The sequence below is a fragment of the Condylura cristata genome, unplaced genomic scaffold, assembly GCF_000260355.1.
Source record: "Condylura cristata isolate star-nosed mole 26May11 unplaced genomic scaffold, ConCri1.0 scaffold00002, whole genome shotgun sequence".
In the NCBI taxonomy this organism is placed as follows: Eukaryota; Metazoa; Chordata; class Mammalia; order Eulipotyphla; family Talpidae; genus Condylura; species Condylura cristata.
In genome coordinates, this window is record NW_004567103.1 from 32,300,363 (window position 1) to 32,317,950 (window position 17,588).

At 35.5% G+C, this 17,588-nt stretch overlaps 1 protein-coding gene across 1 annotated transcript in view; it reads left to right on the forward strand.

The window, feature by feature from the left end:
* The window catches only part of STAT4 (signal transducer and activator of transcription 4), an 85,597-nt gene that overhangs the window by 44,336 nt on the left and 23,673 nt on the right, over nt 1–17,588 (forward strand). The window contains exons 4-10 of the mRNA XM_004674431.1: nt 2,326–2,424; nt 4,914–5,006; nt 7,446–7,524; nt 10,271–10,356; nt 12,302–12,453; nt 14,242–14,400; nt 15,265–15,357. Of these exons, the coding sequence (XP_004674488.1) occupies nt 2,326–2,424; nt 4,914–5,006; nt 7,446–7,524; nt 10,271–10,356; nt 12,302–12,453; nt 14,242–14,400; nt 15,265–15,357 (761 nt within the window). The remainder of the gene's footprint in view (nt 1–2,325; nt 2,425–4,913; nt 5,007–7,445; nt 7,525–10,270; nt 10,357–12,301; nt 12,454–14,241; nt 14,401–15,264; nt 15,358–17,588) is intronic.

The window sequence follows — 17,588 nt, forward strand, 5'->3', positions numbered from 1 at the left end:
AACTGGAACTGAAAAGGAAAACTAAAGGAGTTCAAGTAGGACAGAAAAAAATGGAAAGCAACAGTCGAATTGGGAAATGTTGAAAGTCAGGAACAAAAAACTCGAATAACTGTGAGAAAAAACAGAAAAATAATGACTCTTAGTCTTACAGGAACTCCTAACCACTAATGGGAAAAGTTTTTATAAATGAGAGTCTACAAATTAGCCCTGAAAAAGCACTTTAACATAAAATATTTTCATAATAACTGAAAGGCAAAATGTGAAAATATAACTCTTCATGCAGGATAAATGGAAATAAAGGAAAAAAAATCAATGGATGGGAAAATTAGTAACAGAACAAATTTTAATTAGGAAAAACTAAAACTAAAATAAAGTATCAGCCATACCTGCTTAATAAGTAGAACATTTAAATTTCTTTACCTTATGAGTTACTGTCAATTAAATGGGGAGGGGGAGGGTCTTTCTGATTTAAAGGGGGTAAAATACAGAAGAGCAGAAACTCGGATACTTGATGTTTACCCTAGTTTTACAAATAGAAATGCTAATTAATGTTTATCATCTAATAAAACTGCAGCAACAGTCAAGTCCATAAAAGTGTTTACAACCAATAAACTCACTTTTCTTATAAAGACACATTGGTTTACTGGTTTGTGTAAAGTACTTTTAATTAATTGTTAATTTGTCATTGTGTGCACTGTTGTTTTTTCTACTGTTGACCTTATGGCCATTTCATGGCTAATTAGCACCTCCTTCAAAGAATAGGAGATAAACAAAATAAATGTATTCATGTACATTGATTGAGCTTCCCATTAATCCTGCCTTTGAAAAAGTCTACTAATAAAGAAGTTTAACACGACTGACGATGATGTTCAAAACAGTGCTGTAAACCAAGGTTGGAAACACAGATATCTGGCAAGGGGTGTGGAAGGTGAGTGCCTGGTCCCACAATGGTGGGCACAGTGCCAACTGTGAGTAGTATGAGCTCCCCCTGAAATATTCTAAGTTATATGTTTATAGTCTTTTCTTGTTTATTGAAGTAGCATTGGTTTAAAACATTACACAGGTTTCAGGTATATGACATTAAAACTTGACATGTGTATTTATTACATTATCATTGACACGAAAAATCTAGTTTCAATTCACCATCATATATTGACCTAATCATCCTTTGGCTTTCTCCGCTGGCAACCACCAATTTGTTCTTAGAAGAATTTGTTTTTGTTTTGTCTTGTTTACTTGTTTTGTTTATCTTCAACACATGAGTGAAGTCATAGTTTCCTTTTCTACCTGACTTATTTCACATATAATAATGATCTCCATATTCATCCATATTGCTGCAAATAACAAAATTTCATCTTTTTTTATAACTGAGTAGTACTCCATTGTGCATGCATATCACATCTTTATCTGTTTATGCATTGACAGACACTTAGATTGTTTCTATATAAAATTTAGAATGTATATAACTTAGACAACATATCTAATGACACACAGGCTACCAGTTTACAATACCTTCATCTTTAGCTTTGATAATAAAAGATATCTATATATATGTATATATATATAAAAGTATACATATATCTTTTATTTTATTTTATCTTATATATATTTAGTTACCATAAATATATTATTGCAGAAATGTTTCATTGTTTCACTCTAGTATGCTCACAGCCAACAAGAATAGGACCAAAAGAAAAGCTTTACAGATACTGTGAAACCCAAAGTTAAGTGAATAGCTAGTGCCATCTGTTCATAATAATTTCCAGAAGTAACTGATAGTTAAAACCTATCATAAGTGTGGCCCTCCCCGGTGGCGCAGCGAGTTAAAGCGCAGCACTGAGAAACTAAAGCCACTTCCGCATGAGTTCGATTCCCGCCAGCCCCGGAGGTAACCACATGGCGTGGCAGACCTCTCCTGACCCGCCCGCTGCTCCCCTCATCAGTGTACTTCGTCAATCTGCCTGTTCTGCTCCCCTCTCTGTCTCTGGTGAAACCTCTCGCCGCCCCCTGAGCCTCTGGACTGTACCCCAGTTCTGTATGCACAAATAAATAAATCTTTAAAAAAAAAAAACCTAACATAAGTGTAAAGCAAACTGATCCTCCTGATATGAGTTCAGGGGCTATTCTACAGAGATCTCAAGAAGTTGAAAAGTATGTTTGAACACAAAGGAATATGTCAAATAGGCACACAGATTCATAATTTAATTTTATAATACAATTTAAATTAAAATAATATATATTGTTTTGAGTTGCAAGTAGTACTTTTTCTTATGATATCCATGTTAAAACTTCTATATTGTTTTACACAATATTTTTTTTTTTCAGGGAAAATTTCATGGAAATCCAATGCATGTAGCTGTGGTTATTTCAAATTGCTTAAGGGAAGAGAGGAGAATACTGGCTGCAGCCAACATGCCTGTTCAGGTAATACTTTTTTGAATTTGGGTCTTATTATCATGTTGAATTCAATTTTTCCAAAACAAATTCTTATCCTCATCCAATGTAGCTTCCTATTTTTCTGCTAGTAGTGCATCTCTTTGAATCACTTGGAATCTAGGTCTTGGGATCACCTTTGAGTAGTTCCTTTTCTCTGCCTCCTTATTGAGATAATTACCAAGTCTTTCCAAATCCTGTCTACACCTGTTTCTAAATCCTGTCTATACCTTTCTGTGTTCACAGGTCATGTCTACCCTGTCCCCAACTAAAATCCTAATTATCATCAGGCTCCACTCAGCATGTTCATCTTCAGGGACTGATTTTGCTCAAAACCCTTCAGCAGCTCTCAGTGTCATATAAATCCAAACTACTATACAAGCAGCAACTTCTTTGACAGAAACTTCTTAAATACCTGTTTGTTGGTTGCTTGAATGTACTTTCTCATGTTTCTGATTGTTTTATCTCACGATGCTGAATGAATTCAGAGTCCTCATCTAAAGTAGGTAGAGGAATTGATGACATCATTAAAAGTTTTGCAATTAGTCCTTATAAAAAGGAGTCAGAAGTCAATTTTCCAAATGACACACTCCAAAATTTGCCACTGTATTTACTTTTGAAGATCCATAAGAAAGTATCTTTTTTCAACTATTTAAATTCTGAGGTTTAGTGATTACCAAGTTTGTGTTGTTCTTGGAAAGTATAGAGCTTTAACAATGCTGCATTCTTATTTTTTAGGTGAAAAAGGATGGTATCATTTTTATTTAATTTAAAATCTAAAATATAGTAAGTTCCATAGTAAATACAGCTTGATTCAGTGCTTTTGGGGTAAAAATTGAGGTTCTATTACTAATATATGTCAAATACATTCTCAGCTATCTTTCTTGTGTGTCCCTCTTATTTCTCACCATTTTAGTGTATGTCATTTTTGTTACTGTTCCCTTCAAGAGTCCGATAGCAAATTAAAAATTTGCTAAGTGTCTGTCACCAATTTGAGTAGATATTCATCTAGTCATTGCAAATAATCTACCAGTACTATGCACAGCCACAAAATAAGCACAGGTTTGTTTAACTCTCAAGTAGGAAACAAATAATAGAGGCCAAAATGAGAGAAATAAGACACAGGGAGTTTTATAATGGCTTAATGATCTTAGAGAATGGTGTAGTTGAAAGAACACTTAATTGAAAGTCAAGGACATGAGTTCCATTTGAGGTTTCAAATGGTTTACCGGTTTGCTGTGGATCTTAATCATCAACCTTTCCACCCATAACTCCCAACTTAACTGTCAGGTAAAAGGGTTGCTGACATCTTTAACTTGCAATTCTAGATATTTATGTGATTTTATATCTAAGAAACTGGATTCTTTACCAAATTCTGATATGTGGGTAATTTTTCCCACATCACCAAGCAATTCTCTGACACTGGCTGGGTGTCCTTTAAACCAACTCAATTCTGACTCCATCTACTTAGAGATAACATCAGATCTCACAGGTTGGGGGTCACTTCTGCATGACTACCCCTTACTCTGTTCAGAATCCAGTCACAATCCAGGTTGTCCCCTGGCTCCTGACCTACTGATTATAGATTAGAGGTTTCAGTAACCTCCCTCTCAAGTTTGATTAATTTGCTCATCAGTGAATCTCATCCTGCTAAATTTAACACCACTAATTCTGAATTTAAGTGCAATTTGAATTAAGTCCAACTCTAGGGTGGTTCTCTTGGCAACCAGTCCTCTTCATTAGATGGCTTCCAAAAGTTATTCATTAATATTAATAAAATACACCTTTAACACTATCATTTCCTTGGAAATTCCAAGGTATTCAGGAGCTCTGTGCTAGAAATAGAAAGAAAATCAAGCACATATTTCTTATTATGTCACAAAATCACAGGAACATACTCAATGTCAAATTATTAGAGTGGCCAAAAAACAGTGCTTGGAGAAGCTCATTACCTTCTAGTTAATCACCCTTTGTGTTAGTGTAAAAATAAATCTCATCCTTGCAGATCCACACCCCCTATCCAAAATTGAGTACAATTTAATGTAGTTACACTATACAGATTTTTAAATGATTTGTGTTTTACAGAATTTCAAAAACAATATAGATGTATTATTGAAAGTTTGAAAAAAATTAAAACACATTATCATCTGCAATTTCACTATCCAAAGATACCATTTGGGGGGGGATGTATTTTCCTCTATTAAATGTTCTTGAGTTCACATTTCTGTATATATAGTCATACATTTATAAATATGTGTACATTATATAAGCAGTGAAGGTCATAAATATGGTGTTTTTATCATCTCCACTTTAACATTCAGTTGTAATTCATTCTTTTTCTTCACCATGAGTTCAATGACTGTGAAGTATTTCATAGCTTACTGTTCTAAATCTCTGTTCAAAATATGTGCTACATATAATACATTGGATATAAACTTGTTTTATTAACATCATTGAAATTTCAAGACATTCTTTTCCAGGGACCTCTGGAGAAATCCCTACAAAGTTCTTCAGTTTCAGAAAGACAGAGGAATGTGGAACACAAAGTGGCTGCCATTAAAAACAGCGTGCAGGTAAGTGATCTCAGAGATGCTGAGGAAGGCCAGTCATTGTCCTATATAATTGTACCCCTTTCTCCTATGTGTCCAGAGTTAGTGGATGCAGAAATCAGAGAGCAAACGTTAATAAGGTAAATTTCTCTCACATACTATGCTCATATTAGAAAAGACACCTTCTTGCAAAGTCTTTTAAATTCAATTTGTATTTCTTTGATGTGGAGCTATTCATGTTTTCTGTTTCATCTTGCATGAGCTTTGGTTATCTGTATTTTTCAAGAACTTTGCTCATTTCAGCTAAGTTCTTTGATTATCTTTTGCGTATCAGAAGACTGTAATATTATCTCTTTCATTTTGCTCTTTATTTCCATACTCCTCTGTTTCCTGGTCTGTCTGACTAGAGATTTATCAATTTTATTGATCTAGAGATTTCTTAAATGAGAACAATTTTGTTCCAATTTGTACAAGAAATGTAACATATAGGTACAAAAGACTAGTCCTGGGCCCCGAAGTGAGATTAGCTCTATGGTTCTAAGCCCACAAGGGATCAGACTGGACTCAAATGGAAACCATACCCTTACTTATCTCTTGTCTCTTCCCATTCTACTCTATGGACCTCCATGCACCTAACCCCTGCCTCAGGCCTGATCCCAGGATACCTGGCCTGGTGTGTAGGCAACTAGTGCTTATTAATAAGTGCATTTCCCCCACTTAAGCCATGACCTAAGTTTCTCTATGGAACGTTTTCAAAATTGACTTTTCAGAAGAGTGGCATTAGTTAATATGCTTTTCATTAAATTATTCTGCAAGATATTCCCATCCTTTTGCTTTTAATTTTGAGATCAAAAGATTAAACCCCTAAATATTTTTGCATTAGAATAATCATACCTAATTTTATCATATTTTTTATTTATGTATGTTTCCTCCCTTTCAGTAGCCTATAGCATTCCATTAGCCTTTGTTTTCAGTATTTAGATGAAATACTACAAGTGGTGTTGAGATATGATGAAAAGAAAGAGTAAAGTCCTTGAATGAGACTTGATTGGATTTGAATTCTAGCTAGAGTGTTTACTGCTGTATGACTTTAAACCAGTTTACTCACATGAAAAATGAAAATAATTTACTGTGAAGGTTTCTGAAAGGATAATGTATGTAAAGTTTAGATACAGCACAGCTTGCTAGAAAATTGATAGCTGTTACTATTGAGTGAGTAGACAATATACCCACTCAGTAACTACAAGTCCTTCATAGCCATCCATTGCTACTTTATTCCTTTTCTACAGTGTACAAAAAAGTTATTTTAGGGAATGACTTAGGGATAACAAAAAGGAATGAGGATAGCATCCTAGCTAAAGCTTATTAAGCATGTATCTGATACCAGGCACTGTAATCCTTACAGCTCTAGGAGGTGGATACTATTTTTACTGCCCTTTCTTAGCCCCATTCTCTCCCAACCCTCTTAACAGATGAAGAAGCTGAAATGCAAAGATACTTGCTCAAATTCATAGAGCTTTTGAATTGTAGAGTTGAAATAGAAATACAGACTAAATTCAAAATTGGGTACTTTCTGTAACCAATAATTTTCCGACTGAAGTTTAAATTTGTAGAGAAAGGGTGTTTGGGGTAGATGTATGTTTCCTTAGAGAAGACTTCCTGGAATAAGTAGGCAGTAGAAAGTTTGGTTTTCTAAGAAGAAAGGGAAGTAAGCTAAGATCAAGGAAGCAATGGGTCTAAGTTTGGTGAGGGGTCTGGTGGGGGAGGAGGAGCAGAATGGGAAGTTACATGACCAGTCTTCCCCACACACTCCATCATTGGAAAGTCCTGTTTATATCTTTAAGCCTCTGCTTCCTCACCTATAAAAGTGACAACAACCACCTTCACAGGACTGCTGTGAGGACTACATTAGATAAATATTAAAAGCTTGGTGCAGATCTTGACACTTACTACTTATTATGTTGAGCAGAAAAATATCACTAGGTTTAGAGAAAAGTAAAAATCTCAAACACAAAATTAAACAGAGAAAAGTTGTTTTTCCTAAGACATGAGAAGAAAACCTTTCTGAATGTTCATAATGTACAGCAGATTAGAATGGAGACTAAACTTGGAAAGATTTCCTTTACGAAGGACATTGATGAATTAATAGTTATATGAAACTAAAAAGGAAAACGTATCCATATGCTTGTTAGATTAGTAGCATCATTTGGAACTAATCAAGAAACGAGATACAAGACTTCCAAACCTGAAAGATTTCTTAACAATCTAGAAAAGAGTTAGAAGAGTAAATTAAATCTGGATCATTATTCAACTTTCATAAGAAATGAGCTCTTAATGTAGGTTCTATATAGGAGAGGTAGGATATTAGTGAGGAATGGGAATACCAGTAGATGTTGAAATGCTGATGATTTTGTTCTTTTGACATGCTTGATTGTAACGGGGTATGTTTTCTTTTGTAAAAAGATGACAGAACAAGATACCAAATATTTAGAAGATCTGCAAGACGAATTTGATTACAGATATAAAACAATTCAGACAATGGGTAAGTTTTTGTTTTGTCTATATGTCTATATAGATCCACATAGGCAACATTGCTATAATTTAGTGACAGAATTGATACATCAATTTGATTAATTCCCCAGCTTTAGTATTTTTTTCTTAAAGGGAGAATGTAGGCTATGAGTATTTATTTTGCTTTCCTGTTTTCTCTCCATATAAATATTTCTTTTTACTAACCAATTCAAAGTAAGTTATATAGCTCAGGAGAAATCATCCCAACTTCAGCTTAAATCTCTAAAAAATAAAAATATTTGCCTACCACAGCCAAGTAACAAAATTATCCGATAAGGAAATTACTACTATCATTCCTAGTAAATTTTTAAATATAATTTTAATTCTAAAGTAGAAATATGATTCATAGTAGGAAATTGGGGAGATAAACAAAAACATTAAAAATTCTAAATCATATGAAATTCCACATCTGTAGAGAAACTGTCAATGTTAGTGTATTTCTATCCAGTCTTTCTCCTTTATGTTATTTGTTTCTTAAAAATTACATAATTTTATGTATTGTACTTTAAATTAAAGCTTTGTTTTTTAAGTTTGTCCCCTTACCATAAAAAAACCTTCAAAAAATAACTTCAATGAATTCTATGTGTCAAAACATAAGGATTCTGTAATTTATTTGACTGCATCTTTATGGTTAACACTGAAGATTTTTTTTTTAACAATGTAAATAACATGTGAGACTATTCATTTAAAGAATGTTGTAACAGTGGAACAGTTGGCAAAATCCTAATTAGGTATAAATTTCTTACCAAAATTGTGCCAATGTTAAGTTACTGCTTTTGATCATTATACTTTGCTTATGTAAGATATTGGATAAAGGACATATGAAAACTCGGTTCTATTTTTGAAATCTTTTTTAGTTCTAAGATTATTTTAAGATAATTTTTTTAAATGGATGTAAATGATCGTTAATTTGGAATTTTAGCTTAAAATTTATCTGAAAGGATATGTAGATGATGATAATCAACTTCTTAACTTTACAGCTAAGATGTTTTTAAGGAAAGATTTATTTCTACTTATTTATGCATACAAGAACTGGGGTATAGTTGAGAGGGGTGAGCGGATTCACTAGAAACAGTGGAAGCAGAGCAAACTGACCAACCGAAATACACTGCTGAAGGGAGCAAGCAGCGGGCAAGACAGGAGAGGTCTGCTGCGCCATGTGGGTCAGCTCCCTGGCCAGGATCAAACTCATGCTGCAGTGGCTAGCGATAGCTTGCTGTCACCAAGACTTTAAGCCCTGTGCCACCAGGGAGGCTCACTTTTCATCTAAGATTTTAAAAGAGGAGACACTAAGGAATTTACTTCTTCTGGCATAGGTCAGAAGTGGCATATTCTAGCACCTTTAGAATATCTTGAAGCCCATGAAATATTATTCAAAATATTCTTAATTGCTTGTATGTATAATTTTCCCTTCATAAGAAATATCATAAATATGAATTACAATGAATTATCAAAGGCAACCCTGATCCTTGTACGGTTCAGAATAACCTAAAACTTGATCAAGCATCACAGTTCATTGAAAGCAGCTTCACCCTAAGTTGCATATGAAATGGGCAGTTTTTAGAATCAAAATATAACAACATACCTTAAACAAGAAAATGATTTTGTAATTAATATGTTGTAATTGGAGTCACTTAATATCTCAGTGCTTCATGAACATCATGAAGGATGAAAATTATTTTATCAGTTAAATCAACAACTACTTAATCTATTGTTTATAAATGAATCCTGTATCTTAAATAAAATGAAAGATACATGAGAAGCAAGTCATATCCTTACTAGTACAAAGAGGAATGTGATAGCTAATGAATTTTTTAATTCACAAAATGCTATATAAACAATATTTTACTACATGTAGATCCACAAGCTAGCAAATCTGTGAATTAATACAACCATTTGTTTATTCTGTAGATACTGCTGGCACCGAGTTGCTCTGGGGCCTCTCTTCACAATTACACAAGTCAGATCAGTATTCTTTATTTTTGATATGAACAATTTCTGTATATTCTATCACTTGCTGCATGCCAAGAAAGCCTATGTTTAAATTAAATATGTCCCAATGAAATAATTCAGAGCTTATTGCACATCTACCATTTAAGAAGCAAAATCATTTTGGAATTTTTCTTAATTTGCAATTCTCTCCCACGTCATCTAGTGTTATGATGAGGCAAACACACATTATAAAGAAAAAGGGAAAGTTCATGATACTGAGTAGTTAAAATTGCAACTCTACTAAACAGTTTCCTGTAACTCTGGATATAAAGTAGAGAAGGGAGGGGTGGGTATCAGGAAGAAACAAAAATGACTTAATAATGGCACAAAGGAAGGCCCCTTTCCTTTCTTACTTATGTCAGTCAACTAGTGTGGTATCAGTGTAGAGATATCTACTAAAGAATTTGTTAGAAAAAACTTGATCTCTCCTCTTCCGTTCCCTCCAAGCCTCTCACTGCTGCATTCCCCACTCCACCCCTATCACCAAAAAAAGAAAATGAGCAGGGTGTGAAGAATGATCTTCCCTCAAGGTTAGCAAGCTAGAGAGCTCATCTCTGACTTGCTTGGATATAATCCTTCCTGCAAAATGAGCTACAAAGCTCATTTCTGAAGGTCCCATTTAGACTCTTCATCTTAAGCTCCTGCAGGTTGCAGTCAACTTGCCTTTCTGGCCAGATAGCTTTGTGTTGGAGAAAATGCTAAATCTGACGATTTTTCCTTTACAGACCAGGGTGACAAAAATAGTGCCTTGGTGAGCCAGGAAGTATCAACTCTTCAAGAAATGCTTAACAGTCTTGATTTCAAGAGAAAGGTTAGTGAAGGACTTTTGCCTGTTTTTTCTCATTTTCCTACATCTAGTCCTCCTGAATCCTAGGCGCTTAGATTTTAGCAGTTCCATTTATACTGAACAAACAGCAATATACCACACTGTTTGCATGCTCTTCTTCCTAAGTTTACAGAGCTGGACCTCCTCAAGTCCTGTGTATCTTGCTTATGTTCTATATTATTACTATAGTGACCATTCATTTCAAGGGGAACATTTTACCCACTTTCTATTTGCCACAATTTCAGACATGAATGTTTCAATTACTGTACTTGATATGCTGAGATGGATTCTACTACACATATATAACTAAAATATTACATGACAGCAGTTAAATTTTATTGGAGAAATAAATATTCTAATTTCTACTGAAAAAATGACATTGCGCTACGTTATTTCCACATATCAGGATAGGTTATTGATACTTGAGTATATTCAATATAGTCTTGTCCCAAGGAAAGAAAGAACTCTTTTCTGACACAATGAAATATTTTCAGAGGCAAACATATCTATTTTAATTTTAATTTTCTACCTCAATTTGAAAATACAAATGAAGTTTAATCAGTGCTGTTAAATCAAAGGTTCATATCTGAAAGTTCATCTGCATTTTTCTATGTAGTAATTTGTCAGCCTAAGTAAATATAAAATTTATTTATTTTAAAAACACAAAGTTATGTCTTAGATGTTATTTATTTATTTTTAATGATTTATCTATTTATATGTACAGAACTGGGGTACAGGCCAGAGGTACAGGGGTGGTAAGAGGATTCGCTAGAGACAGTGGGGAGCAGAACAAGCTTACTGACAAAATACACCACTGATGGGAGCAGCAGACAAGCCAGGAGAGGTCTGCCACGCCATGTGAGTCACATCCCCGGCAGGGGATTGAACTCCAGCTAAAGCAGCTAGCTTCACAGTGCTGCGCTTTAACCTGTTGCTCCACCAGAGAGGATCTAATTGGATTTTAAATATGTAAATAGCAATCCAAGATTATTTTGTATTTTGCATAATCCAAGATTTATGCAAGGTATAAGTCTGTTATATATTTCATGCATCGCATCCATCTTATTCGACTTTAGAAATAATCTTGGAAATAACCCAGTCCATTTACCTGATTGTATAGACTAGAAGATCAAGTTCCAACAAATTAATAGTGGTCCAAATCCTGGATAGGAGCTTATATCTTCAAATCCCTAGCCTTTGAAAGTTATACTTCAAAAAAAAAAAAAAAAAAAAAAGCTGGCCCTCCCTGGTGGCGCAGTGGGTTAAAGCACAGCACTAAGAAGCTAAAGCCACTTCCGCATGAGTTCGATCCCTGCCTGCCCCGGAGGAGATCCACATGGCGTGGCAGACCTCTCCTGACCCGCCCACTGCTCCCTCAGCAGTGTACTTCGTCCATCTGCCTGTTCTGCTCCCCGCTCTGTCTCTGGTGAATCCTCTCACCCTCCGCATCTCTGGCCTGTACCCCAGTTCTGTATGAATAAATAAATAAATCTTTAAAAAAAAAAAAAAGCTAACACAAAAAGACTCAAATTTCAGTTTGTGATTATCTAGCACATATGAAAATAAATGCATAAACATCTAGGAGAACATAAATTAAGTTTATAAACTTTTCTTAAAACGGGACTACGGTTTTATAGCTACAAAATTCAATTTTGTCATAAGAGTTATAATCTCAATGCATTATACCAAAAGATATTATGAGATTGTTAAACTATGGTCATGGTTCTTTCTTCACAATATTATTTAATTATAATAATTTGTTTGAAAAGGCAGTGCTATGCAAGTAAAAGATAATATTTGGTAAAATATTTGGTCAAAATTTCAACCAATTCTTTATTTCCCAGGTCAAATTGTCCTGTAAGTTTAATTATGCGTGAATGACTTTTATTATGTCCATGAAAATCCTTTCAGTAGTCACCTTTAATTTTAGGAGGCCCTCAGGAAGATGACACAAATAGTAAATGAATCAGACATGTTAATGAACAGCATGCTAATAGAAGAGCTGCAAGATTGGAAGAGACGGCAACAAATCGCCTGCATTGGAGGTCCACTTCAGAATGGGCTTGACCAGCTTCAGAACTGGTAAAACAAATTGACTTAATTTCTAGTGAAAACCACAGGAAGTACAAAATTTTAGCGTCGCTCAACCAGAGAATGCAGGTTTAAAGCAGAACATCAATTTATTCAGCTTATAAATGGTAAATTAACAGCTGGGAAAATTAGCAACTGTTTGCCAGTTGAAACAGGTAGAATTGTATAGTTATCCTTAGTTTGTATCCTTTGGGGGAGAAAAAGAAAGTTATCTATAGAATGCATAAGAATTGCTTAATTTTTTTCATTTACTATATCAGTCTTTTTTTTTTTAAAAAGACTCAAGTGGATTTTTGAAAACAGCAATAAATACACTCTTTAAAGACATAATAAACACTAATTTCAACACTAATTTGAAAAAGGATTTCTCAATTTTAAAACATGTATCTTAAGGATATGAGCCAATAGCTAATGCCAGGGCTTCCTCTTATATATGCACATAGGAAATCGCTTATAGATATTACCCTTTGTATTAGAAAAAAATATTGTCAGGGTTTGCTCCCTCACTGGTACAAAATAAAGCAATCTGATAGAAAGAACAAGTAGGAAATAAAAGGAAAAAGGAGACTGTTCAAGCTGAAATCCAAAATTGCTTTCCAAGTATATAATTCAGTACAAAGGAAATATGTAATAACTTGAGATGCTTGCACTAAAAGCTTTTCTCTGCCAGGCCTACTGCTCAAGAGAAGTGAGGAATCAGGCTCATTTTTAAATGTATTGATTTCCCTTGGGGTGACACTTTGATTCTCTAACCTCTCAGTAGTCTGACGTGAAAACAAGATAAACATCAAAAGGAACAATAAAGAATTTATCGGATAATGGTGCTCATAACCAAAAATCAGTTCATTCCTCAATGTAACATGTAGAATAGATTTCAAGTAGAAAAAAACTGCTGTCAGGGCCAGATGGACTTAGTGTGTCTGATGAGATCTTCTGCCTGGTGCAAGGAGATGACTTCTCTGATGTCTGTCTCAATCTGCCACTTCCTTAGACTCCTGCCCGGCACCCCCTCCACCTCTGAAGTGACATTGACACATCGCGACTTAAATCCCAAGCAGATACCATTCTCCAAAGAGATCTATTGATAAATTTTTGCTAATCCTTAGGTCTTATAAGTAACATATTGAGAAGGGAAGAGGTTGACCTCATGATTTTGTCCTTCAGAATTCTTTCACATACTATTCTTACCATATATTTTTATTGTGTTTTAAATTTGCCCTTTAGTGAGTGACATATTCTAAACATGTGTTTAACAGACTTTTAAGCAAAGGTTAATTGAAAGACATTTTGTTCCAGATGTTGACAAAATTTTATAAATGATTTCTTGTCTATACCAGCAGGTATGCACTAAAAATTTTACAAGCCTGCTTATTCCTATCTATCACGAAGTATAAGTAAATTTCTGCAGATGTGAAGAACCAGGTTGGCTACAAGGCATGAAACAGATTTGAAGCAAAGGCAGATTTTGTTTCGCTAGAGAAAGCAAGGGTACCTAAGACAGTAGTATCATGCAGTTCATTGAAAGAGAGCTGACTGGATGGATGTTCATGGGATAGAAGACTAAATGGACTTACTTTTTTTTGAAACCCAAAAAAACTATTTAATTTACATCATGGATCTTGAAGAATAAAATGTATTAAGAAAATAAAGAACAGTCATCGTTGGTGGACTTCCATGATTAATAATTATTTAGTAATTGCATATGTGCTAAATATGATAGAGATTTAATGGCAGCTTGTAGAGTGGGAAAATCTGACATTTTCATTTGCTGTTTAACAGCTTTACACTGTTGGCAGAAAGTCTTTTCCAACTCAGAAGGCAACTGGAGAAGTTGGAAGAGCAATCTACCAAAATGACTTATGAAGGTGACCCTATCCCGATGCAAAGAGCACACCTGCTAGAAAGAGTCACCTTCTTGATCTACAATCTTTTCAAGAAGTAAGTGGGGTATTACCAATTTCAGTGTCTCATGGCATCCTCAACTGCTGCAGAGTTAGAACGATACCCCCGCTGAAGTTTCAGTGTTAAGATGAAGAACAACGGTAAAGAAGTGTTAAACAGTGAACCTTAGGGTAAAAAACTTCTAGAAAGCACGTTTCTACCCGTCACTATAAAGTCGACACTTTTCCCACAAACTGACTCCATTTTCTCTGAGCTCTGCCACATCACCCACTTAGTTAAGTTTTTACTTTTTAAAAAGATTTCCAGGATTTCTCCTTCAGAACATATCCAGGAAATGGAGGGTAGAGAGCATGTGTGTGTTTCTAAGTTCATCTAAAACAATATGTACCAAAAATCTTAACGCTTGGGGGTTTTTTGTTTGTTTGTTTGTTTGTTTTGGTTTTGGTTTTAATATAATAGTTTATTTTTACATCATCTTGTACATTTCTTTTTTTTCATCTCAATTGTAATCCCCATGGGTTTCCCATCACCGAGTCACCCATGTGCCATCACCATAATTAATGCTTGTTTTTAAAATGGCATGAAATCAACTTTCTACCTTAGGTCTATTATGGTTTATTATGATCAAAGTAGAGTGGGGCATTTATTCTTCACTCAAGTGTAACAATTAAGAATTATTTACTGTTGTGACTTGGGGACCCTCCTTAGGCATCTTCTGATCTCTAGTAATTACTTATGAAATGTCACTGGAAAGATCTGAGCTTAATGGGGATATGAATGCCTTCTGAGTATAAAAACTTTGGACTTTATAAGAGAACAGCATCCTGTTCTTCTGTGGTTTTCAGTCTGTCAACATTTTCAGTGTTTTCAAATGACACATTTTATTTCCTTTTAATCTAGCTCATTTGTGGTTGAACGACAGCCATGCATGCCAACCCACCCTCAGAGGCCGATGGTACTTAAAACCCTCATCCAGTTCACTGTGAAGCTAAGGTAGGCATCTGTGTTCAAAGATCTGTAATGAAGGCCACTTTCTCTCATGATGCCTGTCACTCAACTATTCTTTATTAAGCACCTTCTGCATGCCCAGCATTAAGCACTATTTTACTGCAAATACCCACAGAAGTGTGAAGATGAGGCATGGCTTGTTGAGAGTATGGTAATGAGGATGAAGACTGAGGGGTCCTAGTATAAAGTCACAATTTGGCTAACAGGGTTAATTGCTGAAAATGTTGGTGTGAGAGAAGTCTGGAGGCTGGAGAATGCCCATGGACAGTATGCAGAAGGACATCAAGGGAAGGGCAGTGAGGGGAAGAGGAGGACTTCAGGAGACTCGGACTACAGAAAGAACATCTAGGGTTTGTTTTGTTAAGAGTGTGGCGAAGGGAAAGATAAAATTGAGAAGACAGGGCACAAATTTTAGAAATCTTTGGCCCTCCTTTCCAGGAAATATTGTATGTGTTCTTCCTCTGTGATTACCTGGTAACTAGCTTGTTGGATTTTCCACGAAAACTCTCAATACAATTTTCAGTTTATCCTTACTCTGTGCCTGGCTTACAGACACAGGACATTTGTGTTGCTCTATTTGTTTGTTAACCATTTCCACTTAGCAAGAGCAACCAAAATATATTGTTTTCCCTAGTGACACTTAACACAAGTCTAAATTGGAATTTTCAAAGATTTTCATCATGCCTTGATCTCCAAGGTGCCTAGCTTTAAATTCCTGATTACTAGTCACCTCTGGAAAGCTGAATCCCCAGAATTAGTATAAGAGGTGGCAGTGCCACGACCCACAGTGTCTTAGGGTACCATAATAGGGTCCCTGATAGCATCACTATTAGAACTCCACTTTCATTTTGTTTGATTTCTGTTTAATTGAGATATAATGGGCATACAGCACTGTGTAAGTTTAAGCTGGACTTGACATACATATAACACAAAATGATTACCACAAGAGATTTAATTAACATCTATGACCTTGGCACTCCATTTTCAAAGGGAAGGTATTTGTCTTCAATTTGCACGTCAAACACCCTAATTGAAATTCTTAATCATTTCCTTTTGTGAATTTTGTACAGACTTAACAACCAAAAACAAAAGCAGAGGTCAGGTTCCCTTTTGAAATGTCATTATTTTCCAAAGCTCCCTGGTGACAAAGGGATTAAATTCTCAGTGCTATCAAACTTTTGCCAGTTACTTCAGCATGAATTTAATCCCTGCCATGGAGCTGACCCACATGGCACAGCAGACCTCTCCTGTCTCACCCGCTGCTCCCCTCAGCAGTGTACTTCGTCGATCTGTTCTGCTCCCCACTCTGTCTCTGGTGAATCCTCTCACTCCCCGCACCTCTGGCATGTACCTCAGTTCTTGTATGCATAAATAAATAAATCTTTTTTTTAAGCTGCTTATTCCTTAAAACCTCTACCCCTATCTCAATATAGCCCATAAGATCATAACAATAAAGGAGAAGGTATACTGGGCTGGTAGACATCCTACGTTTCCTGAGACACCACTATAGATGATACTGGAAAGCCTAAGATGCACTTTGGGACCAAAAGGGAGAAGAGTAAGGTTGTCAAGCAAGGAGTGAAAGGAGGTGTTTGGGTTACCCTGCCTGTTGTTGAGCTGACTGTTACAGACACAGATCATCAGTCTCTACTTGGGGTGTTCTACCCTCCTCCTCCACAGTGTGACTGGAGGGGCTCCATCTCTGTTCCCCACTGTTTTGTAGATCATACTCTTCTTAGTATTCAAGACTTCTCTCAAACCTCATTTACCTATTTCAAAAGGAGGCATGACACTGGACTCCCTTTAGTCCTTAAAAATCTTAAAGTGGATCAGATCCTTCCAGAAACAGGATAAAGAGAAAACGGAAAGGGAAAACGTCTTCCTTTATTATGATCAACACACACACTATGAACAAACCCACACCTATCATGTTTCTAACCTTGAAATCAACTCTGTGCTTTGTACAGGACTTCTAGGGAAACTCTTACATTCTATGCACCCTTTTGTTTGGACTGTTAGTATGGTTATTTTTCTCCAGTGCTTTGTTCATTACCATACTGTGTGTTTCACCTATATGTCTGTGCTCCTTCCTTTTATGAATAGCCGTATCCATACTTCTTCCTCCCCAAATCTCCTACACCCGTTCTTTGGCACCTAAGGCTGTATGGATATGAATGGGGAGTTTGCAACATGCTGTGTGAATGAAAAAGGATGAG